Genomic DNA, 26,051 nt, shown 5'->3' with positions numbered 1-26,051 from the left:
GTTTATTGCCTGTGTCTCCTATCCATCGCCAGTGTGAGCTCTGTAAGGGCGTGAACTTGCTTGTCTGGTTTGTGACTTAGAAAAGTGTTCAATAAATGTTTGCTGAGTAAATGAATGAGTGACCGAATAAATCCACAAGAGAAAGAAGTGGGGGTGGGGGGGAAGAGCGAAAGAGAGAGAGAGAGAGAGAGAGAGAGAGAGAGAGAGAGAGCGAGAGAGAGAAAGAGAGAGAGAGAGAGAGAGAGAGAGAGAGAGAGAGAGAGAAAGTTGTTATAAGGCAATTATAAAATGAAAGGAGGAATATGGTACCTCGACTACTTCTTAGCTCTATTGTTTGAGCCATATTATGTGACCTCATCTTTGTCATTTAATATAAAGTGGTAAGTTTTGTATGAAAACAGTTTAGCTTTGCTGTTTGCGCTGAGCCTGACACTGTGCTGAGGATCTCCCCACCCACCCGCTTTCTCTCATGCTTCCAACACCAACACCCTGCAAGTCGATTGTTATTGTTATCCCCCCCTTTGCTGGTGAGGAACTGAGACTGGGGAGCAGGCGGAGTGATGAGTGAGGTGTGGTGGGGTGCAGCCGCTAAGCCTCAGCTCAGGCTCTCTGACCTCTGAGCCGGCTGTGCCCATCACGCACTCTGCTCCCCTGCTCTGATCTGTTGAATTTTGATGATCCTCATGATTTATTCTCTGAATAAACGCCCCATGGCAGGGGTCCTTAGGAACATGACTATAACAACTTGTCACCTTTCTGTGGGTGCGTGGCGGACCTGGACCTGGGGAAGCCCAGAACTGGCAAGGGCAGCGTGAGCTCCATGTGGGGGATGGGGGAGTGGGGCTGGACGGGGAACCAGCCTGGGGGCCGGCGGGGCTCTTGAACCCCGCCTCCCCTGTGTGGGGCTCAGAGCCAGCTGGGCTCATCTCCCTTCTCTCTGCCGCAGGATGGGGTGCATGAAGTCCAAGTTCCTTCGAGACAGAGGCAAAGTCTCAAAAACTGAGCCCAGTGCCAACCCACACAGCCCCGTGTATGTGCCGGATCCCACGTCCGCAGGCAAGCGGGTGAGTGGGGCAAGAAGGAGTCCAGAGGCCGAGAGTGCCAGGGGAAGCTGCCCCATTATGCCTCAAATTGCCCTAACAGGATCCTGTTTTCCCAAGGGTGAGCGGGTGTGTTTGGGGTGAAATGGAGCTGACCAGTCACCAGCAGCATCCTAACTCTCCAGGATACGTCTGCACTGAGCACCCAGGGCAAGGACGTCACTTCTCCTTGTCCTGCCGGCCCGGCTCTGGCCCATCAGCCCGGGCGGGCTCCAGGAAGCAGGTCCCAGTGAGCATGCGGCCCTCAAGCCTGGGCAGTGGCAGACACAGTGCTGAGAGTAATGAGTGACCAGACGAGTGACGACAGCCGTCCAAGTCATGACAGTATTGATGACAGTGTCAGCATCATAGCAATCACTGTAATAACAATTGTAGGGACGACAGTAACAACAATACTAGTGGGAGCATCACGGCAATAGCAGCAGGGCCCACGGCAGCAATGGTAATACAAGAACTGATAATACTAATAGAGACATTTATTTATCTTATGCTTATACGAAGCTTACCAAGCACTCTCCTATGTGCTTGACGGTTCCAAACACCTTGGATCCTCACGATAATCCTATCGTGGGTCACAATTCTCAGTATTTATAAGTACATTGAGACACAGAGAGATGAAATAACTTGCCAAAGTCCCCATGGTTAGTAAGGGGTAGAGCCAGGATTCAAACTCGGGCCGTGCAGGTTCCAAAGTACCGGTGGTAGGAATAAGAATGCAATGACTGGAAGAGCAGTAACGGTGGTAATAGTGGTGATAATGGCAACAGCCGTCGCCGTAGTAGCAGCACCACAAGTGATGGTCGCTGTGATCGTGATAGAAGAGCAGTAACAGCAGTATTCGTGGTGGTGACAATAACAGGACTAGTAAGGGTGATGACAGTACTAAAGACAGCAGTAACAGGTGTAATAATTGTTACTATTCTTTGAACACCTACTATGTTCCAGGCACTGGAGTGAAGTGTTTCTACATCAAATCCTCACCAAAAGCCATGAGGCAGGAGTTCTGCCACTTTACAGCCAGGGCGACTAAGGCTCCAAGAAGTTAAATGGCTCTCCGGGGTCACACAGCTGGGAAGTGGCAGAGCCAGGTCTTTCTCCCTCCAAGGCTGGGTTCACTCTCCTCTGGGGTCCTTGAGTCCATCTCCCTATGTGAGGCTGTCTAGGGAAACACAGCCTCTGCTTGCTGCCCCCAGAGGCAGGCGTGGACTCTTTCTTGATGCCCCTTAGAAAGTTCTTCCTTGTATTGAAGGAAGGCCTATTACCCCTAAATCTTCCTTACTCCTTACTCCCAAACCTACTTCTTAGCTCCGCCCCAAACACATCCACTCCCTTTGCCCCATGACAGCCCGTACAGATTCAAGGCAAAGATCTTATCCCGACCCACCCATTTCTTCCAAGTCATAACATGCGTTCCTGACCTCTCTCCATCCTGCTTACCCTTTTCTAGGCCTGATGTCTAGAACAGGACTAATTCTGGAAATGGGAGAATAGTGGACTAGTCACTTCCCTTCCTCTGACACTCAACTTCTATTAATACAGCCTGAGATTACATGAGCTTCTCACACTGGTGACATCCTGAGCTGACATCCTAAACCTTCAGCCACTCCTGGGTCTGCTTCTTTCCTAACCTGCGTGGCACTGCGCCCTTTCTGTGGCTAAGGCTCCAGGTTCTCAGGTTCTCGGAGACCCTCTGGCTTGTCACCAGAGGGAGGCAGAGGGTTTTCTCCCACGGGTTTTTGGTTGTCCTCTCTGAGCATCAGATTGAAGGGATTCTATATTCAGCCATTCATTGTTTCCCCCCGGAAGACACGAGTTCAAGTTAAGTTAGTAAATGTTCTTCAGAGAAAGTGTTCTGGAGTCAAATCAGTTTGTGAAACTCTGGGCAAAAACAGGCTCCTCCTGAAGGGCACTCAGAGCCTTTAAGAATCTTTCTAATGGACTTTGTGACTCTCTCCCAAAAAAGGATGTACTCCTCAGTGTTTCCCAAACCTGTTTCTTTAAATTACTGTTAATTTAAATGGGTAGCATACAAATACGTTCCCCTTGAAAAGAAAAGTCACAAATTATAGCTAAAGCTGTAGTTTCTTCTGACCAATGACCCCTCCCCAGAGGCATCAAGTCTTGTCAGTTTGGGGTGGCCCCTTGCAAAGCCTGGCCACGAATTTACACTCACACGTGTAGAGTATGTGTCCACCCAAAGTATTTAGGATGTGTGTGTGTGTTATGTAAATGTGTCATATCATTATGAAGAACTCCTTTTGTTCATGCAACAATGTATCTTTGAAGTCTAGTTGTATCAGGAAGAAGCTCGACCTTCCTCTTGTAAGGGCTTCTTAGAGCGCCACAGTGTAGGCACCAATTTCCCTTGGGATGGACACTTAGGTTCTTTCACATATTCGTATATCGTGGAGACTTTACTCATAGGACATGTTGATGGACCCAGGGTTTCTTCAAACATACCTTGGAAAACACAGATCTGGACTAACCCCCTCACTGTATGTCAAGGAAAGGGACAAGCCAGTGTCCTCCAGTATGTCCCAAGGCCGAGAGTAGAGCCCACCGCCCGAGAGACCTGGATCCTTGTAGAGGCTGTGCCCCTAATGTGCTGTGTGACCTCGGGCACATCTCCTGCCCTCTCTGGACCTCCGCCCGTGACACACAGGGCTGGGATGAGAGACTCTTCCATGACTCCTCACACACTATTGGATTCATCCCCTTCTCCCATTTCTCCCCTACAGCGACCTGACAACAACAACGGCAACCCTCCAGGGTCCACGGAGGGTGAGTATCTGCCAAACATGTGTGATAGCCTCTTGTGCTAGGTTCTCAGTCAGAGCTGGAGGCAGAAGTCCCAAGCAGTCAGAAACACCCTTGAAAAATCCCCTAAATTGCCCCCAAAGAACTTCTTTCCGGCTATTTTGTTTAATAACCTGAACAAAACACCATTATCTTTAAACTCTAGAATCACACCCAGCATGGCAAGATGCTTAGGTATAAATCATAAGACAGACACATCAATGGGCTGGGTGCCAGGCACACCCAGGGCTGTGGGGGTGCCAGACAAAGCCTCCCCACCCCATGGGTCTCTCTTCCCAGCAGGTTCTGAGGACATCATTGTCGTTGCCCTGTATGATTATGAGGCCATTCACCACGAAGATCTCAGTTTCCAGAAGGGGGACCAGATGGTGGTCCTGGAGGAGTAAGTCCCCATCCCCCACCCCCTAAAAGACACACTCATCTCTACTGTTCAATTATACTCTCTTTTGTTCTTCAGTAAAGAACCTGATAGATGGTCTTTCACTAGGGTGGAAATGACTAATGAGAATCTGATCATAGTAGAGGAGGAAAGGTTTGCTGTTAACCTGGACGAGAGTCACAAGAAAGGGCCTCGTGTACTTCCTAACGGTGCACGCCAAGGCGAGGAGGAACCCGTGAACGCGCTTTCTCAGGGAAGCCTTCCTCGGGCTCCTGTGATTAAGCTACAGGCTTACCTATGGACCAGACCCTGTTGAGGTGACATTGCATTCACAAATCCTTGGACCTCTGAGTCTGCTCCCGCCAAACTCCTCCAGTCTGCCCAATTACTGGGTGTCGTGTCCAGTATGCGCGTGGGCCCAAGATGGCAGTGGTTATGCGTGGTCAGACTCTGGAGCCCACTTCCTGTGGCTCTTGGCCCCAGCTGAACCCCTATGAATCTGCCATGGGCACAGGACCCCACCTTGGGTATGGCTAGGAAGGCTAAGGCTGCAAGTCCAGGGGAAAAAAGTGGGGCCAAAGACCTAGGGCTGCCAGCCGTGAGTGTCGGGACAGGCCTTGATTCCAGACCCTCGATGCATGCTGCGGACTATTGTAAAGATCCTTACGCTAACCACGGGGTGAATGCAGGGGGATACTCCAGGCCCAGGCTGAGGGGCCTCAGAGGACCAGGGGAGTCCTGCCCCCTGACCCCTTTGCGCCCTCCTGTCCTTCAGGTCTGGGGAATGGTGGAGGGCTCGGTCCCTGGCTACCCGGAAAGAGGGCTACATCCCAAGCAACTACGTCGCCCGCGTTGACTCTCTGGAGACAGAGGAGTGAGTATTCCATTTTCCTGCTGTCCAGAAGGAAGCGCCAGCAGAGCCAGCCTTGTTACTGCCTCCCTGTCTCCCCTATCTTCCTAGGACTCTTTCCCTGGCTCCTTCTCATACATTGGGTCTCAGAGAGGCCTTCCTTGACGTTTCTGTCTAACGTGGTCCCCGCTGTGACTCTTTGTGTCATGGAAACCTATTTTATTGTCTTCTGAACACTTCTCACTAGCATTTCTTCCTTGTGCAAGACCTGTGGGATAACTTCCTCATGGTGGAATTTCCAGGGAGTCCGTTCTTACTGTATACCCTGTAACGCGGCATGAATCACTTTACAAAAGGAAAGCAAAGAAGGCAGGAGGGCAGTGCAGCATGGTGATTAAGAGCTTGGGCTCTAAAGTTAGACTGCCTGGATTTGAATCCTGCCTCCACCACTTCTCAGCTGTATGACACCAGACAAGTTACTTGCTCTCCCTGTTCCTCAGTTTCCTCATCTATCAAATGGGGATAATAAGGGCAATGATTCCACAGAGTTGTCGGGTCAACTGTCTTTCTCCCCAGTTGATACAGAGGAAACAGAGGCCCAGAGAGAGAGAAAGCAACTTGCTCAAAGTCACACAGTAGGTCAATTGCAGGACCAAAACCTGCTGACCTCTGGTCTGGGGCTTTTTCCATGACAGCACACGAATCACTCCTCACCCTACTGCTGCTGCTTGAACTTTCCTTCCCAATATCCCACATCTCCTGGGAGAATGAAGATCCAAGGATATGGTCCCGAGTTTAAAATTATTTGAAATCTTGCATTTTCACTTAGAAATTTATGCCGACTTATATTCAATACTGTATACACAGTAGAGGTAAACTGTGAAGTTGACAAAACTCATACCCTAACACCTGAGAGGAATACCACAGGTTCTTATGAAGTTTGCAAAAGTAAGATTTTGACCACAGTTAGTTAAGACTGCTGTATCTTCCTACTCAGTTTTTCTGTCCTTCTGTCTATCACCTTACTCCTCCCATTGGGTGGCATTGGAATGACCCCTGGGCATTTTGTATGTGTAATGCCGTGTTGTTTTTCTTGAAGAAAGGTCCCCAGTGTGCGTAAGTATTAGTCTCAGCAAACTGGATTTAATCCTGGTAAAATGTCTGTTTTAATATCAAAAGAATGGTTGTTTTTCCCCAAAGAATCTTTAAGGAAAATCCATGCTGCAGGAAACCAGGCTCTTGGTATCCTGGTCCCCCCTGTGAGCTGGACAGCACCGTCCACTTGGGGTTCACATGCCATCTCCTCCCCTTTCCACCAGGTGGTTCTTTAAGGGCATCAGCCGGAAGGATGCAGAGCGCCAACTGCTGGCCCCGGGCAACGTGCTGGGTTCCTTCATGATCAGGGACAGCGAGACCACCAAAGGTGACCCAGCCCTCCTCATGCTATCAATAGATAGACGGATAGATAGGAAAAATAAATAGATAGATATAATGATGATGATGACACCCAACGTTTACTGTTTACATCCTAACTACTTTACAAGCTTTGCTTCATTTAATCATCAGGCAGTGTGATGAGGTAGGGAGGTAAGATGACCAATCCCATTACAGATGAGGAAACAGAGGCAGACAGGTGATGTACTCACTCTCTCGTCCAAATTCTCACAGCTGCACTTGGAAAAGAGCCTGGACAAGAATGCAGGCAGCCTGACTCCACAGCCCACTCTTACCCTTGTGTTCCACTGCCCAGGTGCCAGGATGGTGCCACTGGTGGCCTTACAGGGGTGTCAGGAAGGGGTGTCAGGGTGCTGACACAAGGTGAGGGGCCCCTGAGGTCCCACTCCTGAGCGGTCTTTCTCTGGCCAATGCAGGGAGCTACTCTTTGTCCGTGCGAGACTATGACCCCCAGCAAAGGGACGCAGTGAAACATTACAAGATCCGGACCCTGGATAATGGGGGCTTCTACATCTCCCCACGGAGCACCTTCAGCACCCTGCAGGAGTTGGTGGCCCACTACAAGAGTAAGTCTTGCCCGGGGGGGGGGGCGGTCTCCTGGACCCTAGTCAAGGGTGTGCTGCAGCCTCTGAGGCCTGCTCAGCCATTCCTGACCCTCCCCAGACAAATAGTTGCTTTGGATTCTCCTGCAATCTTAGGCCTGCAATCTTGAGCAGGAGGGTGGATGTGGCATCTCATCATGCCCTGCTCTCTTGGGAATGTCCCTGATCGTGGCAATGTGTTGGAACATTGGCTAGAAGCAGTGGACCGGCAGGGAGAAGCGGAAGCCTCTGGTAACTCAGAGCTAACTGCCCGTGACTGACCAGGGGCTTTGTTCCAGAAGGGAGCGATGGACTCTGCCAGAAGCTTACAGTGCCCTGCGTGTCCCCCAAGCCCCAGAAGCCGTGGGAGAAAGACGCCTGGGAGATTCCCCGGGAATCCCTCAAGCTGGAGAAGAAGCTTGGAGCTGGGCAGTTTGGGGAAGTCTGGATGGGTAAGGACCCAGGGCCAGAGGGTGGCGGGGAGAGAGTAGAGAGGAAGGACACTGCTTCCAGGAAAAGCCTGAGGCAAAGTGGGCATGCCAACCAGGGCAGAAGGAGAGATTTGAATAATAACCATAAAGGAGCAATTCCTCTGATAGCAAACCAAATTGTCCTGCCATGCAAACACTGATTTGCCTTTGAGGCCAGGCCTGTTGAGGTAAAAAATTTCCTTCTGAGAAGCAGGAGTCCTAGATGAGGAATCCGCTCCCTCACATGGAGCCAAGACTATCTATCAGTTCAGGGTTGAGATAACCAGAGACCTCTTAGGATGACGAAAATTAAGAGTATGGAAAGGCAGCTTGGAGATTTTCAGGTGAATTCAATGTTGGCAACTGATAAACAAGCTGCTCTGAGCATCTGCCATGTGCCTAGTGCCATACCAGGGCATTGTGGGGCACCAAAAACGCACGTTCCACCCCTGCTGTCTTGCCCCTAATAACGAGAACAGCAATGCCTGCTTTGCAGAATTGTGGTGTAGACTCGGCCTGGCCCAGTGCCTGGTGCACCCCATCGTGTTGACACTCCACCATGTTCCAAATGGGAGTGAAGACAACTTACAGAGATGCAAACAATTCAGCCAGAGAAAATAAGTTTAGAGGCCTTGTATTTCAACTACATTTATTGAGAGCCTGCTATGTGCCAGGCACTGAATAAGAGAGTGTGGCAGAGAAAGGTAAGACAGATCTGAGTCATGAGGTTATAAAACAAAACATACTGTATAAGGCCTTAGACTCTTACTACAGGAAGACTGTAAATCGGGATTAGAGCTTCCTAGCAGCCAAGGAAAAAATGGAAACACAATTTATGAGATTGTCTTCATAAATGCTCATAAACAGCATTTGTGAGATTTACAAGATGACGTAGGAGTGGGGTGGGGTGAGGGAACAACATGTGCAAAGTCCCTGTGGTGTGAGGGGGAGTTGGGTGCTGGAGGAGCTGAGGAACATGCAGGCTGATTGGTGCACAAAAGGCAAGGGGGACTTTGGTGGATAATGAGGCTGGCATGGTAGGCAAGGCCAGATCATGAAGGGCCTGTGGACCATGATGAGACTATTTGTTTTGAGAGCAGATTGAAAAATTTTAAGCAAATTTTTTTAATTAAAAAAAAATGTTTTAATTAAAATTCTTTTATAAATTTTAAAAAATTTTAAGCAAAAAATTTTTAAATTTTAAGCAAAGATGTGTGTATATGTGAATGACAAAGGTGGTGTGTGTGTGTGTGTGTGTGTGTGTGTGTGTGTGTGACATCATCTGAGGGAGATTTTGAGGTTATTCTTTAATTCCTACAATAGCCCTTCAAAGGCAGTGCTGATCATTTGCACTTTGCAGATGAGGAAACCACAGTTCAGAGGGGTTAAGTGACTAACCCAAGAGCACACAGCTAGGAAGTGGTGAACCAGCCTTCCAACTAATGTCTGCCTGAGCCAAAGCCCATTGTCTCCCCTTCCCTCTCTAAGGGCTGAGATGGGCAGGGAAGGTTTTCTGGAGGAGGCAAGTCTGCAGCTGGCCCTTCCCACTCTCTATCCCACTCCAGCCACCTACAACAAGCACACCAAGGTGGCCGTGAAGACGATGAAGCCGGGGAGCATGTCTGTGGAGGCCTTCCTAGCAGAGGCGAACCTGATGAAGACTCTGCAGCATGACAAGCTGGTGAAGCTGCATGCAGTGGTCACGGAGGAGCCCATCTACATCATCACGGAGTTCATGGCCAAAGGTGCTGTGTTCTGGGGGCTGAGGATGCAGCCTGTGGCTCATACAAGTCAGTTGCAGACTCAGAGGTGACCCTGACGTGGTTCTTGCCCTCGAGATGCTCCAAGTCTGGCCAGGAGCTGTTCTCACAAGTACTCACTGAGCACCTTAATACGCAACTGCCCAGCCCTCCTGGTTAACGGGTGAAATCATGTTAAGGTGACGCCAGGGCAAGGGGAGCACACAAAGCTACCAGGAGAGGCGAGTAGGGCAGAGCCCTGCTGGGTGATGCAAGAAGAGGCTTATGGGTTTGCTGTGAGCCTGAGAGGCCAGGGCAACTCCCCCCTCAGCGGCCTTCCTGGTGTAGACGAATGTTCTGGAAAAGAGATTCGACAAAGTATCGGTTCCAGGCTTCCCCCGCCCCCGCCCACCCACGATCCAGAATTTCTCAGACATGGGTTTTTTCAGGCCACCATTTCACAAACATTTTCAATCTCTGCCCATTTTTCCGATGAACAGAAACATCTCACCCAACCTCATTTAGTGTGATTTGAAATTTACAACTGTTTTCATTTCTAAACACACAATTACGCCAGCTTTATTAACTCATGGCCCTCGTCGTCCAGGCTCAGAAAGTTGTCTCAGTCAAAGAACCAGTCTAGCAATCATAACGTCACATAAAAACACTCAGATTCTATTTTTCAAACACTAGGAATGGTAAATAAACATTTTTATTTAAATCCATCACTAGGAACAATTTTAACCATCAACAATGAGAATAGTCAAGGTTGCTTGCCCCTCCCCCACAGGAAGCCTGCTGGACTTCCTGAAAAGCGAAGAAGGCAGCAAGCAGCCATTGCCAAAACTCATCGACTTCTCAGCCCAGGTGAGAGAGGCTAATGGGGAATTTGGGGGCAGGGTGGGGGGAGGCAGGGGCAAAGGAATGAATGATTTATTCAGCACATACTTAGCACATACTTCGTGACCACATACTATAATAATAACAACAATAACAGCTAACATTTGTTGAGTACTCTGTATAAAAGCATTTTTCTTGTACGTGCTTTACATGTACTAACCCATTTAGTCTTCACATTGACCTTCTAGCATGAGGTTTTTAAAAATTTTCTTATTCAACAAACCACCGCAAAGCTTAGGAGCTTAAAACAACAATTTATTATTTCTCATGATTCCGTGGGTTGACTAGGGTTGGGTAGGTGGTTCTTCTGCTTCACATGGTGAAACTGAGGTCACTCACCTGGCTGCATCCTGCTGAGAGCTTGCCTGGGGCTAAATGTCTGAGGTGGTGGCTTATCCTCCGGGTTCTCTCTCCAAATGGCCCCTCATCACTCAGTAGTCCAACCAGAGCTTCTTTACAGTATGGAGGCGAGGTTCAAGAGGTAGTGTACAAAGGGACCAAACCCTAATGTGCGAGTGCTGATGAAGCCTCTGCTTGCACCATGCTTGCCAATGTCCGAATGGCCAAAGCGAGTCCCAGGGGAGTCAGTGTGGGAGGGGACTGCCCACGGGCATGAATCCAAGAGGCACGGTTAATTGGGCACCACCGATGTAACAGTCTGGCCACAGGTAAGTAATTGCCAGCCCATTTTACAGAATAGGACATTGAAGTATAAAGAAGATGAGTACAGATGAGGAAACTGAGGCCCAGTGAGGTTAAGTCTCTTGCCTAAGTTACTGTGTTAATTGGGGGATACAGTAGGGAACAAAATGGAAAGTATTGCTGTCCTCGCAGAGTTGACAGTCCAGACGGGAAGACAGATATTGAATAACTGAATTGCTTAGAGAAATATGACCCAACTGTCGGCAAAAAAAAAAAAAAAAAAAAAAAAAAAAATTGCAGTATCCAGCAAAACAATATTGTACACAAATCCCGGTAACACTTCTTCAAACCCCATTTTCTTTCTTATCTTCTCTTTACTCTCTGTAGCTCCTCTCACCCTCAGCCTGAGTGCTTTTTTACTTTTATCCTCTCTCATGCTCTCCTATTTGTGGGAAAACAGGGAGAAAAGGGGTGTTATGGGAGTACATGGCTGGAGCATTTAGCCTGGTCCAGGAGTAATCTGAGAAGACTTCCCAGAGGAAGTGACCTCTTGGCTGAGCCCGAAAGAATTAGTAGAAGTTGGACAGATGAAGAGGAGAGGCAAGGGTGTTCTAGACAGAAGAAACAGCCCATGCCAAAGCCCGAAGGAGAAAAACAAAAGAGCTGGGTCTGATAGCTGAGCCAGGGGCAGGAAGGGGGTATGGTTTGCAGCCTGGTGGGCATTAAGGGAGACCTGGACCCAGGCCTAGGGCTGGCCCTTCTGGAGATGCCTAGGGGCAGGAAGGGGGTATGGTTTGCAGCCTGGTGGGCATTAAGGGAGACCTGGACCCAGGCCTAGGGCTGGCCCTTCTGGAGATGCCTGTGGCAGAGCTCATTTGAATATGCACATCAGGGGTGGGAGTGGTCAGAGGTATAATAAAAGGCCTTACCTTTCAGAGCCTGGAATACCAGAGACATGGAAATTAAGGCCTGGCAGTTTGACTTTAATGGCCCCTGTCCCCAGAAAACAATAGTCTAACTTGTTGCTAAATTATAACCATCAAACTGGCAAAAACCTTGCGGGAAGGGGGAGAGTCATGACTGGAGCAACAGCCATTCTGCCCTTTTACAAGTGGAAAAACAGAAACCAAGGGAGGGAAAGAGGTACCAGGCCCTTGGGCATCCAGGAGCAGAGCTGGACTCAGGGCTCAGGGACAGGAAGGAGCCAACCTGGGAACCTGGTCTTTGCCTCCAGTCCTAGAGGCAGATTGGCACAGTGCTGGGTGCCCCAGACCTGTCACCACCTGGCTTTGGCACCACTTTGGATCTGCTCTGGGTCTCTGCTCCTTTCATTTGTCAAATGAGGGAATGGGACCACATCTGTGGTTTTCAAGTTCTGAAAACTTGAGGCACATGATTTTTTTAGGCACAATTCTGTTGGTCAAATGAAATCTTACATAGTAGCTGAATATCTTAAAGTAGGTGGAAACAGAGATGCTCTGATCGAACAGGGGCTGGTATGTAGCCTTTGTTTTGTCCTTGAGGTATCAGTAGGATTCAGTTTAAAGAACTGGAATACCCCTTCAGGCCCTGCCAGCTCTGATTCTGTGATTCCCTGATACTTGGAAGAAACCCAAGTTCCAAAGCCTGACACCATGGCAGCGCACTTGGTGGTCATGAAATCTCACCACCTGATCAACCCCCAATTCTTGGACCAACCCTGCGTCCAGTAAACCTATCCATTGTTCACGCAGTTGACAAAACCTTGAGGAGCACTGCTCTGTAAGCATATGGGCTTAGGAGTGCATGGAATTTTGTCTTTCATCCCAGCTCTGCCTGTGTAGCTTTAAGCAAGTTGCTTAACCTCTCTGAGAGCTACTTTCCTCAACAGGAAGCATTAACAGCCACCAATGAAGTGAATACTCATGTGCCAGACACCATTCTAAGTCCTTGACACAAGCTTACAGAATTAATCCTCATGCAACCCTTTGGAAGCAGATTCTTTTGTCCCCATTTTACAGAGAACAAAATGAGACATGGAGTCGCTTGCTTGAGACCACAGAGCTGTGGTGCTCAAGCTGAGCTGGCCCAACTCCAGAGTCACTTAGACATTATCCTCTAGTGTTCTAAGTGGGGTTATTTCCACCTGCCCCACTGAGCTCATGTGAAAATCGGTATCATAGGAGTGCCTGACAGTGGGTATTAAAATGGGAACTACCAGCATTCCTACCTGCTCTGCCAAATAAAAGGCAAAAAATTCCGTTAGAGCAATGGATAAGTGCATAGATCCTGAGCACAGCTGTCGGAGTTCCAATCCTGGTCTCCATTTGGACCAGTTACTTATTTCTTTGGCCTTCAGCTTCTCACCTGTGAAATGGGCTGATGGCAATCATATCTCCCCCCAAAGCAGAGAGCAAATGCTATATAAGTTTAAATAACATCTTCCAATAAATGAATAAGCTACAGTGTCTGCCATTAAGGTAATAACTATGGTTAACTGTTCCTCTAATGACTCCTTATAAATATCCCACAACCCCCTGTCTCACCTGACCCCTGGCAGGCTACCTCAAACAAAATCTGAAGTCCCAGGTTTTTGTTGGAGTCTGGAACCTTAGACCTCAGTGCCAACAGTCAAGGGTGCCCCCTGCTGGCCACTTCCTGCAACTGTGTCACCCGCTTTCCTCCAACCTTGAGCTGGCTGGTGCCTTGGTTTAGTTGGTCTCGCTAGACCCTCCTACCCCACCAAATAACCTTACCGGGTTGCATCCAGCTGCACTTCTCCATAGCACTGGAGTTCTGCAATAATGAGAGGCAGCATGGGGCACTGGGATTGTACATCCACAGACTGGATTGAGTCTGACATTCAGAATATTCTTGGTGTGATCTGGAAAAAGTGGTCCTCTATAAAACACAGATTGTGAGAACATCTTCCTCAAGGAGCTCGAAGGTCAGCTTGTAAATTATAAGAGCTGTTTGCTGGGTGTCTGGTGGTTAATCACAAACCTCTTTATGAGTGTTGAGGCACAAACCCTCGTAAGTAAAAAATGTCTCTAAGGAAAATTCCACATCTTTCCATCAGAGGGGTCCAAGTCCCCATTGTGAATAAGAATTCTCTACACAGTCCATATTATTCACTCAGCAGCCATGATTACATTAAAATATATATCAGACGTCACATTCCTGCTCAAAGGCTTCTACTATCTTCCCATCATACTCAGGACACAATCCAACCTCCTTTCCTGGCCTCCAAGGTCCTTCACAATCAGCCAACCTCAACTCTTTATGGTACTTATTACCACCTGCACGGGCGTTGCTTGGCTCCCCACCTGTTCAAGTAACGTCTGACACCCATAGGAGACCCAGTGGATATTTGTTGAGTGAATACTTTTTCCCAGCCAGGCTTGGGGATGAAGAAGTTGCCAGCATCTAAGAGCTGCAGCATCATTGATGTGTTCCTAGGTTGTTCCCAGAAAGCGGGTGGGAGATGAAGACTCTTCATCGTCTCCCGGTGTGTGTGTGCAGGTCCTGTAGAATAATGCCATTGCTTTGTCCTCGAAGTATTCTCTGGAAGTCTCGGAACTCCAGAGAAGCCCCCCCATGGACCCAGGTCCTGAGAATCCCCCCAACCTGGATGGGCAGACAGAGAAATGTCAGCCTAAGCTCAGCACCCTCCCACAAAGAAGGGGGAAGCTGGCACCCATTTTCCTGTTTTCTCACACTTGGACACACCTCTTCTGCATTTGGGTGGGACCCAGCTTGGGCTGGGCCAGATCTGAAGATGAGGGTGTCTCTGTTTTGGGTGAAGATTGCGGAGGGCATGGCCTTCATCGAGCAGAGGAACTACATTCACCGAGATCTCCGGGCTGCCAACATCTTGGTCTCTGCGTCCCTGGTGTGTAAGATTGCCGACTTCGGCCTGGCGCGGATCATTGAGGATAACGAGTACACGGCTCGGGAAGGTAGGGAATGCTGCCGAGGGGACCACCTGAGTGGGTTGTGAGTGTTTAGAGTCGAGACCTGTGAAAGTGCGAGGTAAACGCAACGGTCTGTCCCGGTGTAAGCTGTGCATTATTACGTGTGACGCCGTCCCTCTGGGTACAGCGTCCTGGCCTGCAGTGACTCTGATTTCAGATTGAGCTAGGTGAGTGTGTATTGAAATTAAGTGTAAGAGCAACCTTATGTGTCATAGACAAAAACTGGGAGGAATCCAAATGTCCATAAATAGGAGAATGGATATGTAAATTGTGGTATATTCGAGCAATATAATGTATACAGCAATGAAAAATTACAGACCAACGCTACATGCAACAAAATGGTGCACTCCCACAGGCACAATATCGAAATAAAAGACATCAGACCAAAAAAAAAGTAGAGGCTGGATGGTTCCATTTATATCAAATTCAGAAACAAGCAAACTTATGTATGAATGTTCATAGCATTATTCATAAGACCCAAAAAGTGGAAGCAACCCAAATGTCCATTAACTGATAAACAAATAAACAAAATGTAGTCTATCCATACAATGGAATATTATTCAGCCATAAAAGAATGATGTACTGACACGTGTGAAACATGGATAAACTTTCAAAACATCGTGTTAGTGAAAGAAGGTAGACATAAAGACCACATACTGTATGATTTCATTTACATGAAATGTCCAGAATAGGCAAATCTATGGTTGCCTGTTCTGGGATGAGGAGTTGGAAAGAAATAGGAAGAGACTGCTATGGATTTTTTAGGGGGGAGATGTAATGAAAATATTCTAAAATTCACAACTTTATGAATATACTAAAAACCATTGAACTGCACAGTTTAAATGGGGGAATTCTATGACCTGTGACTATATCTCATTAAAGCTTTTAAAGAAAAAACACGCAAAACTCATTTATGGCAATAGAGGTCGGCATATCGGTTACCTAGATTGGGGGGTTACTTACTGGGAGGGGGCACGAGGGAGCCTCTGAAGTGCCAAAAGTGTTCCTTATCTTGATCTGAGTGGTGATTACAAGTTATATACATATATAAAAATGCATCAAGTTGTATATGAAAAGTTTGTGCACTTGATTTCATGTTTGTTATGATGCAATAAAAAATCTAAACTAAGGGCAACCACTAAAAGAATAAGTAGAATGTATAATTTCTAAACCAGGAGAAGATAAGCAGAAATAAAGAAAACTCTCTTAATCCCAAGGAGGGAAGGGATGGAGGAAAAAAACCACATAGAGCATTTTCAAAACTTGACCGTGTACTCAGTCATAAAGCTGGTCTCACCAAACTCCAAAGAGCATGTATCCTATAGACAATGGAATTTAGAAATTGGTAACCAAAAGTTAACTAAACCCATCCCAAACCAGGTGGAAAGAGTGAAGGAGTAAAAGGGGAGGTACCCAGTGACGGGTGGAAACCTCAGGGGCCAGGGCCAAAATCTTTGCTTCCCCATTGCCAGGAGTGATGGGGTTGAAGCATCAGCTGCAACCTGGACTCAAGACCCCCTGAAGTCCTGCTGTCCTCAAAGTTTTTAAGACTCCCCTCTTCAGGAGTCGTAGGTCAATCAATAAGGTGGCCCTGGAGAGGGAGCTCCCCGGCCATGCCCCAGACCCCTCTGCCCACCCCTGCCACTTTAGACATCTGCCTCGGCGTGGATGTTCCTTGCTTCCGCAGAGACCAGATTTGAGGGAAATCGTAGTTCTGCAGGGGGCAGCTGTGGGCAGCTCTGCCCTGTCCTGTCCCCTCCCCCTAGCAGAGACTCAGCCCTGACTGCCCCCCAGGCTCTCCTTGACTCTGCTCTGTCCAACCCGCAGGGGCCAAGTTCCCCATCAAGTGGACAGCTCCTGAAGCCATTAACTTTGGCTCTTTCACCATCAAGTCGGATGTCTGGTCCTTTGGTATCCTGCTGATGGAGATCGTCACCTATGGCCGGATCCCATACCCAGGTAGGGAAGGCGGCATCAGTGTGGGGCAGCTTCCGGGGGCCCAGCGGGCTCCCTTCTCTTGTAGTGCATCCACCCAGATGGAGTCCTTGAGGCTCACCTGCAATCTCTCCTCACTCACCCCACCTCAGTTAAAGGCACCACCATCCAGCCGGTTTCTTAAGCCTGAAGTCCTCTGCCCTTCCTTTCCTCTCAGCCCTTACCGCACCCACGGAGTCACAAGGTTCTGGGTATTTGAGTCTAAAACACTTGCTAAGTCTTCCTACTTCTAACTCCACGGCCCCCACCCACATCTCTCACCTCGATGGTGCAGTGGCCGCCTAACCAGTCGCCTTGCTTTCTCTCCTCTCTCCAATAGGCTATTCTCAATTTGCAACCAAAGGGATTTTTCTAAAATGGTGACAGAGATCTTGTCCCTTTCTTCACCTCTCTTTCATGGTCTCCCATTATATTAGGACAGAATCCCAGACTCTAATTATGGCCTGGAGGTCGTGCGTGATCCCGCCCCTGCTGCTTCTCCAGTTTCACCTCATGCAGCACCCACCACCCGGTTATCTAAAGTGCCGTACAGGTCCCCTGGGCTTCTCGTTCATAACACCTTACCCTGCTTCCCTCAGAGCACTCATCACAATTGATCATTATGTATTAGGTTGGTGCAAAAGTCATTGTGGTTTAAAAGGTTAAAAAAAAAAATTGCAAAAACCGCAATTACTTTTGCACCAACCTAATATTTGTTTAATATTTTCCCCATCAGACTCTGAGCTCCATGAGGCTAGAAACCATGTCTCTATTCCTCACTGGTGTGTCTGCACTGCCTGCCTTTGTGCTTGGCACTTAGTGGGTGCTTCGTGACTATTTGTGGAACGGATGAGTTTATCCGCATGCCCGGGGCCAGCCCCCTACACTGATAGACCACGTGGGTAACAAAGATACACCCACCATGTGGACTGCCCAGAACTCAGTAAATAATGTTCTCTGCTCCTTTTCGTTTGGGATGTCTCCTGAGATATTTGTAGCCAGAACACTGGGAAGAGGGGAAAGGCGCATATAAAAAGTCCTTGACTTTTATATAAACAGTCTTGAGTTTGAATCCTGTGCCCATCAACTATTACACTTTGAGAAATTCGCTTCACTTCTACCTCAGTGTCTTCACCTGTAAAAAACATCGGTCCTGATGTTACCTTGCAAAGCTGGATGTGAAGATTAGGAGCAAAAGATGCAGACACTGTTTATCCAACAGTTTTGTCAAATTCCTACCGTGCATTAGGCGTTGAGGGTGTAGTAAGAGACGAGGACCCCACTCGCGAGGAGCTCACGTTCTAGCCTGGAGGAACACACACTACACAGACACTCTCAGCTGGAGAGCGCTACTGAGAAGGAAATGCAACAGAGGTGTGAGAGGGGCGGTGACATGGGCTCCTCTGGACTGTGAGCTCCTGCCAGAGCAGGTCATATTTGCCCTGAAAGGCAGCTGAGTGAGGATCGAGGGGAAGGATTTCAGGTAGAAGGCACTGCCAGCTCTCACAGCCTGAGGTGTGCCTAAAGAACAGCAAGGAAGCCAGGTAGCTGGAGATAAGGTATGAGAGCAGACAGCAGACCATGAGGTTGGCAGGGGCCAGTTCTGTCAGGGCCCGTGGTATGGTAAAGAGTGAATGGGTGTTAGTCTAAGTATGGGGACGCTGTTGGAGAGTTTGGGGCAGGGACGTGGCATCATCTGCTTTCCATGTTTCAAGTGTCGCTTTGGTTCAGCATGGAGGGTGGACGGGGGGCTGGGGACGTGGTGGCCGCCACAGCAGTGGCACAGGCAGAGGTGGTGATAGTGACAAAACGTAAGCTGATGGGTGCGTGCTATGTTTCAAAAGAAGAAAGAATGTGACTTGCTGATGTGGAAGGTGAGGGAGAGGGAAGAATCAAGGATGGTTCTCGCGGTTTAATTGAGCAGCTGGGTGATGGTCTAGGAATAGAAATTCAAGAGTTCTGTTTTAACCCAGTTAAATTTGAGGTGACTGGTACACGTCCAAGTAAAGAAGTTCAAGGAAGCACTTGGATGTATGAGTTTGGAGTTCAACATTGATAATATAAAATCGGGGGTCACAGACAGTTAAATGGCTGTTCTTAAGGATAACTAACAAGCTTTAATTGAACAAGGAAATGGTCCCACTCATACATAGGGTGACGTCAGTCTGGCCACGTGACTGTTTTTTTCTTGAGAGCACACCAGGAAAAACCAGGCAGTGTGTTTTGGAACCCTGTATCCACCAGGAGGGATTAGGCTGCAAGTAACCAAATAACAGACTGAGAGAATGGTGGAAACCATAGGCAAGTTATCGTTCCCCGTAATAAGGGGTCTGGCCGTGGTGACTGGTTAGTTCAGCCCCTCAGCAGCTCTGAGGACTCTGGTTTAGTTCCTCTGAGATTGTCTTCCTCCTGTGGCCAGATGGCTGCTGCAGCTGCAAGGCTCACATTGTCTCACAGTGCCCAGAGGAAGGAGGAAGTGTGTGTCCTCTTAAGGCTCTTCATCAGGGAAGAAAACCTTTCCTGGAAGTCTCCAGGGAGACTCCCCCTCAGTTCCCACTGGCCCAAACTGGACGCCATGCCTCTGCCCTTGCTGCAGGGGAGGCTGGGGAAGGGAGTATCTGGCTTTCGCACTGGGAGGGGCTCAGCTCCCATTAGGAAGTGGGGAGTGATGGCTGTAGGGGAGGCAATAGTGACTGCCCTCCCAGGCTCCCGTCCCCATTCCTCCTTTTTCAACTCCATGGCTCTTTCTCAGGAATGTCAAACCCTGAGGTGATCCGGGTACTGGAGCGTGGGTACCGGATGCCCCGGCCAGAGCACTGCCCTGAGGAGCTCTACAACATCATGACTCGTTGCTGGAAGAACCGCCCTGAGGAGCGGCCCACCTTCGAATACATCCAGAGTGTGCTCGATGACTTCTACACAGCCACAGAGAGTCAGTACCAACAGCAGCCATGACGGGTGGGACCAGACGCTTAGGAGATGCCTGTGAGGTAGCTCCAGCACCATCTGCCTGGTGCCCACTCACCCTTCCTACTCCCAGACACCCACCCTCGCTCCAGCCATGGTTCCTCACCTGTCAAGTGGGTGGGTTGAACTGGACAATCTTTTTGACTCTAGCGATACACAATCTGTTTTTTTTCAGGAGACCCCAAATTGATATTTCGATTGCCTGGGACAGTTGGATTCCCCTTACAGCTGTGGTTTGGATAGGAAACTTTAAAAGTAATGAAATAAATATTTAAAAGAAAGACACAAATGCTAAAGGCTTTCCTGACAGCTCAGCGTTTCTTCCAGTTCCTGACTATCTACTTGCCTTTTTGCTGGATGGCGCGTCAGAAAGGGGGAAGGCCCCTCCCCGAGGCCAACAGAGCAAAGAGAAGTGCGGTTCAATACTCAGTTTTCTAACTGCCCCCAAGTAGTTGCTGTGTTAGTTTCCTATCGCTGCTGTGCCAAATTACCACAAACTTGGTGGCTTAAAATGACACGGATTTGTTATCTTACAGTTCCAGAAGTCAGAAGTCTGAAGTGGGCGGGCAGGGCTGCATTCCTTCTGGAGGCTCTAGAGGAGAAACCACTTCCTTGGCTTTTCCAGCTGCCACATTCCTTGGCTTGTGGTTCCTTGCCTTCAGTCATCACACCTCCTTCTCTGACTCTGAGTCTGCTGCCTCCCTCTTTCACTTGTGAGGGCCCCTGTGCTTACACTGGACCCACCTGGATAATCCAGAGTAATCTTCCAGCTCAAGATCCTTAATCACATCTGTAAGGTCCCTTTTGCCATGTAAGGTAACATCTGCACAAGATCTGTGGATTAGGATGTGGACATCTTTTTTTTGGGGGGTGGGGGCATCATTCTGCCTATCATCCTGGTGCTGGGATGCTGGATGGGTTTCTGTGTCTAAGGATCTGGGTCTGCCAGGATGAAAGGAATGATTCTTCACGATCTGGGACCCTGACTTTCCTTCCAAGTCACATTGCTATGTGAGCTGGTTGGTCTGTGTGTCCCCCAGTGCGGGGGGCAGTTCCCATGGCCAAGAAGCCATCACGGTTGATCATATTGTGTCCACCAATGCAGGAATCCTGGGGTCTGGACATGTGATTCCTGAGAGGTATCTGATACCCTGTATGGGACGCTCTCAGCGGAGGGGAAGGAGACATGGGAAGGAAGCAGAGAAGACAATGAGGCAGTGGGCCTTTCCTGCATGTTGTCTCAGGTTATTACCTGAGACAGCTTTTGTCCCTGGCAGTTAGCTTTTGTTGTCGGGGGAGCAATGAGAAGAGGTGACAGGGGCGTGGGGAGCAAATGATACCTTTCTACATAATTGCATTCCCTGAAGGACTGAGATCACAGCACCTGTCAGGGTCCCGTGGAACCCGATATTGAACTGATTCTGTACCCCCAAGTAGCACAGAGTCTAACCTTAGGAACTGGGTATAAGAACAGTGGAAAACAAAGCTATCAGTGTTTCAAGTTACCTAGTTGGTAATTCAACTTCTCTCTTGCTTTCTGGTTTGGGATGTGTCTTTGGGTATCTGAAAGCAGAGCCCAGGATCCTGTGGTAAGAATTTGCACTCATGATTGTGGTACATTGAATTACTGTTTAGCAGTCCACAGGGGGAGTATGGACACCCCTGCCCCATTGATGTTGAGCTTAGCCATGAGATGTGCCTTAGCCAATGGGATGTCAGAAGGAGCGGTGTAAGCAGAGGCTTAAACTGTGCTTATGGGGCTGGCTTGCCGCCCAGCTTTTTGCCCTGAAAAGAACATGGTCCAAGAAAGATGTGTGACATGGAGAGCAGATCTGGACCCGATCTGCCACTTGCAGTTAAACCCAGCTGAGCCCAGCCTCGATCAACTGAACCCCAGCTGACCTGTGGACATGTGAGAGAGGAATAAATGCTTAATATTAGAAGCCTTTGAGTTTGAAGGTTGTTTTGTTACATAGTATTATTATAGAAATAGCTGACTAAGACATGCTCTCAAGAGCCTATTGTTATGTGGACAAGATCAAGGAGTCAATTCATGCCTTACTGCTCTATCAGTTTACACGGCCTTCCACTCTGATTTAGCCCTCTGGTCACAGGAAAGACAGGTGAAAACATGGGGATAGATACAACACCAAAAGCATGATCCATGAAAGAAAATCTTGAGAAACTGGACTTCATTAAAACGAAAAACTCTGCTCTGAGAAAGACAGCATTAAGAAAATGAAAAGACAAGCTCCAATCTGGGAGAACACATTTGCAAAACATGTATCTGATAAAGGAGTGAGACCCAAAATATACAAAGAACTCTTAAACGCAACAGTAAGAAATCAAATAACCCGATTGAAAATGGGCAAAAGACCTGAACAGACACCTCACAAAGAAGATATGCAAATGCAAGATAAGCATATGAAAAGATGCTCAACATCATATATCGTTAGAGAAATGCAAATTGAAAGAAAACACAATGAGATACCAGCCACTACACACCTATTTGAATGGCCAAAACTCAGAACACTGACAACACCAAATGCTGGTGAGGATGTGGAGCCTCAGGAACTCTCATTCAGTGTTGATGGGAACGCAAAATGGTGCAGCCACTTTGGAAGACATTTGCCAGTTTCCTATAAAATGAAACATAGTCTCACTATACAATCCAGCAACGCGCTTCTTAGTATTTACGCAAAGGAGTCGAAAACTTATGTCTACATAAAAATCTACACACTGCTATCTGTAGTAGATTTATTGATAACCATCAAAACTTGGAAGCAACCAAGATGTCCTTCAATAGGTGATGGATAAACAAACTATGGTACATCCATATCATGGAATATTGTTCAGTGAGAAAATAAAATGAGCTATCAAGACATGGAAGAACCTTAAATGCATATTGTTAAGCGAAAGACACCAATTTGAAAAGGCTACATGCATACTGTATGATTCCAACTACATGACATTCTGGAAAAGGCAAAACTGTAGAGACAATAAAAACTCAGTGATCCCCAGGAGTTTGGTGGGGAGGGAGGGAGGGAAGGTGGGAGGCATATGTGGAGCACAGGGGATTTTTACGGCTGTGAAACTATTCTGTCATGATATTTTTAATGGTAGATATCTATCATTGTGTACCTGTCAAAACTCATAGAATGTACAGCACAGAGTGAACCTGAATGTAAACTATGGACTTAAGTTAATGACAATGTATCAATATTGGCTCATCAATTGTAACATGTACTGCATTAAGGCAAGATGTAAATAGGAGAAACTGGGGGCTGAATAGGGGGGTATATAGGAACTTTGTACTTTCCACTCATTTTTCTGTAAACCTAAAACTGCTCTTAAAATATGAAGCCTATTAAATAAAAAACAAAAAACAAAAACATGGGGATAAATTTTGTGCCACCAATTCTATGGCAAAACTGCACGCACCCCTGCCCTGGAACGTGGCAAAGGAAGGCACGGGTACAATGAGCCATTCTAAGATGTTAAGGGCTTGCTTCAATCTGGCCTGTAGCTATGGCTTTGAGTTACAATATAGAGAAAGCTGAGCCTAACCTTGTTTCATTTTCCCCCCTTGTGACTTGGAACATAAAGCTGCGTCTTTATTCCCCGACCTGGGCCCTCATGACATAAGGCTCTATCAATTTGCATTCTATTTTGCATCCCTTCCTTTTGAGGGTTGGCAGTCAGTGACTGGTAGTTGTCCCCATAACCATGTTCCCCCTTTTTCTAGAGAAATAAAATTTTTATCAGGGGTGTGTGACTACCCAGAATGAAGGCTACACTTCCTACTCCCTTTGCAGCAAAGTGTGGCCATGTGATTAAGTTCAGATCAATGGACTGTGAGTGGAAGCGTGGTGTAGCACCTTTCAGCGTCCTTTCTTAAAAGACAACTGATGTGGGCTCTTTGCCCCTTATTTTTCATCTTTTCCTCTGTCATGCTGCCTAGAATGTACATGTGAAGGCTAGAGCTCTAGCTGCCATCTTGGACCCTGAGGAAAACGAATTAACTCTAGGGATGGCCAAGCGGAATGGAGCCTGGATCTCTGAAGGTATTTGAGGCATAGCCACCATGTCAGCCAGGAGGATCCTCACAAGGGTGTGGCAGGCACTCTGTGTCACTTAACATGGGCTGGACTTTTAGGTGCTGTATTTTGCATCACAGTGCCTGAGTGTTTGTTTTTTTTCTAAAAGGGCAAAAAGCCTCAGCTGCCAGTGTTCCAAGAAGGCCAGAAGGACTAAGGAATTAATAACTTCTCGGATCAGTCCACGATCAATAACTTTTAGGCGTTAGTATATAAATACGCCAGCTCCCTAGCCTCTTGGTTGGGATTAACTCTGAGCTATGTGCTTTGCGTTGCTTCCCAGAGTTTCCCCACAGGATTCAGCTTCAGTTACCCACAGTGATAACTTGGTTGATAACACACCTTCTCCAAATATAGTTCCAGCATGAAGGTGGGTTGATAGTTTCATGTATATTCATGAATAAGATGAAAACGAAATAATGAGGTATGTATGTATATGATACGAGCAACTTCTTTTGCTGAATAAGGTAAGAGTTTCTAATACTGTCATGCTTTTGTGCTAATCACAATGTAACAGCTACAGACACAACACACTTAAAGTTTCATCTGCGTTATTACCATTTTCTCCATCACTGTAAGTCTAGACTTGGTTCGGCAAACTAGGACAAACTGCATTGTGTTGGAACACAAACACACTGTTATTTCTTGTCTGTAGCGGCTTTTGTACCACAAGGCAGCGTTGAGTAGTGGTGACCCGATCACAGTTTTTAGAGCCTAAAATATTTACTATCTGGGGCTTGACAGAAAAATTTCGCTGGCAAAACAATAATTCAAGTCCTACTTTGTAGCATTTGTTGATTTTTGTGGTGTAGAGTCCCACCATGGCCAATTTCAAGATACTGACCACAACTGCATTATGACTTTCATGGACCTTTGTGGGACATACATTATATTTTATATGTATGTATACACACACACACACACACACACACATGCATATATATTAAACATATAGTTGACAACTGCATTGACATACAAATGAATGTTTTAGCATTATAACACATATGAAAACATTTCTTCAACCCCACAGTTCATTTTTTCCTTCTGATTTCAAAAGAAACTAATTTCTTTCAAACATTTTTGTGGCACCTAAAAGTATGGTGGGCCTGGTGCACTGTGTTAATGGATAAGTTGGCTCTGCTCCCAACCCAACTCCACCGAACACAGAGCTGGAAAGAGGTGTGCAGTGGCGCACAATTTCACATCACAACTATCGTACACATAACAGAGGTGTGAATAACTCAAGAGCAAAATGATTCGGAAGCGATGTGTTTCAAATACCAAATGCTTTTGTTTTGATATCATTTATTTAATTCTCAATATATATAACTTAATTTTCAGTAATGCCTACATTCAACAATTGGCTCACAAAATTCCTGAAAATTTAAATATTGGCAGATAGCTCCTGCAGACCATTGCCTTGTGATGGCCCTTCATCTTCCAAATGAACTACTTTTGCTCGAATCCTTGTCCCCAAGTTGGCTTGTTGAGGAAACCACGCTAAGACAGAGGAGAGTCAACTTCCATCTTGTGAAGCCAGTGTTATTTGGAGGTGGGAGGGAGGTCTGGGAGTCTTCCTTACAGCTGGATCTATTTCCAACTGATAGAGCGTGGCTTGAAATTCATTCATAATGCAATCATTCAACAATTTTTTTTTTTTAGCACATGTTTAATAAGGATACAGTTGGGAACAATACAACCCCAGTCTAGGCCTTCATGGGAGATGGACGATAACAAATAACCGAATTGTGTGTGTGTGTGTGTGTGAGAGAGAGAGAGAGAGAGAGAGAGAGAGAGAGAGAGAGAGAGAGAGACCAGGAAACACCTCTCTGAGGAGGTGACAGTCAGTTGAGCTGAGACTTAAACGTGAGAAGTAGCCAAGCACACAAAATTCGAGAGGATTCCAGACAGACAGAACTGCTAGTGCAAAGGCCCTCAGAGGGAGATGAGCTCAGCAAGTTCCAGAGAGGTCTGTGTGGCTGCAGGGGAATGAGTGAAGGGGAGAATGGTAGGGGATAAGGCCAGATCATGCAGGGCCTTGCAGTCCAGGGTGAGGATTTGGGATTTTATGTGAATTGCAGTGGGAAGCCCTTGAGAGTTTTAAATGGGAGAAACACTGCCTGGTTC

General features: G+C 47.4%; 1 protein-coding gene across 3 annotated transcripts in view; it reads left to right on the top strand.

Moving 5' to 3' along the window:
- HCK (HCK proto-oncogene, Src family tyrosine kinase) overlaps window positions 1–21,070 on the top strand; it is a 35,030-nt gene extending 13,960 nt beyond the window's left edge. Inside the window, exons 2-13 of one of the 3 annotated variants that reach the window (XM_033094891.1) lie at window positions 947–1,064; window positions 3,839–3,881; window positions 4,197–4,299; window positions 5,072–5,170; window positions 6,466–6,569; window positions 7,018–7,167; window positions 7,485–7,634; window positions 9,218–9,397; window positions 10,182–10,258; window positions 14,718–14,871; window positions 16,714–16,845; window positions 19,613–21,070. In XM_033094891.1, coding sequence (XP_032950782.1) covers window positions 948–1,064; window positions 3,839–3,881; window positions 4,197–4,299; window positions 5,072–5,170; window positions 6,466–6,569; window positions 7,018–7,167; window positions 7,485–7,634; window positions 9,218–9,397; window positions 10,182–10,258; window positions 14,718–14,871; window positions 16,714–16,845; window positions 19,613–19,815 — 1,512 coding nt within the window. In that variant the 5' untranslated portion in view covers window position 947 and the 3' untranslated portion in view covers window positions 19,816–21,070. Of the gene's footprint in view, window positions 1–946; window positions 1,065–3,838; window positions 3,882–4,196; window positions 4,300–5,071; window positions 5,171–6,465; window positions 6,570–7,017; window positions 7,168–7,481; window positions 7,635–9,217; window positions 9,398–10,181; window positions 10,259–14,717; window positions 14,872–16,713; window positions 16,846–19,612 lie in introns of all 3 variants that reach the window. The other 2 variants (XM_033094889.1, XM_033094890.1) reach the window with 2 other exon arrangements.
- Window positions 21,071–26,051: the final 4,981 nt, after the last annotated feature.

Source organism: Rhinolophus ferrumequinum, chromosome 23 (genome assembly GCF_004115265.2).
Source record: "Rhinolophus ferrumequinum isolate MPI-CBG mRhiFer1 chromosome 23, mRhiFer1_v1.p, whole genome shotgun sequence".
NCBI classification, from domain to species: Eukaryota; Metazoa; Chordata; class Mammalia; order Chiroptera; family Rhinolophidae; genus Rhinolophus; species Rhinolophus ferrumequinum.
This window is presented reverse-complemented; position numbering and strand designations above follow the sequence as displayed.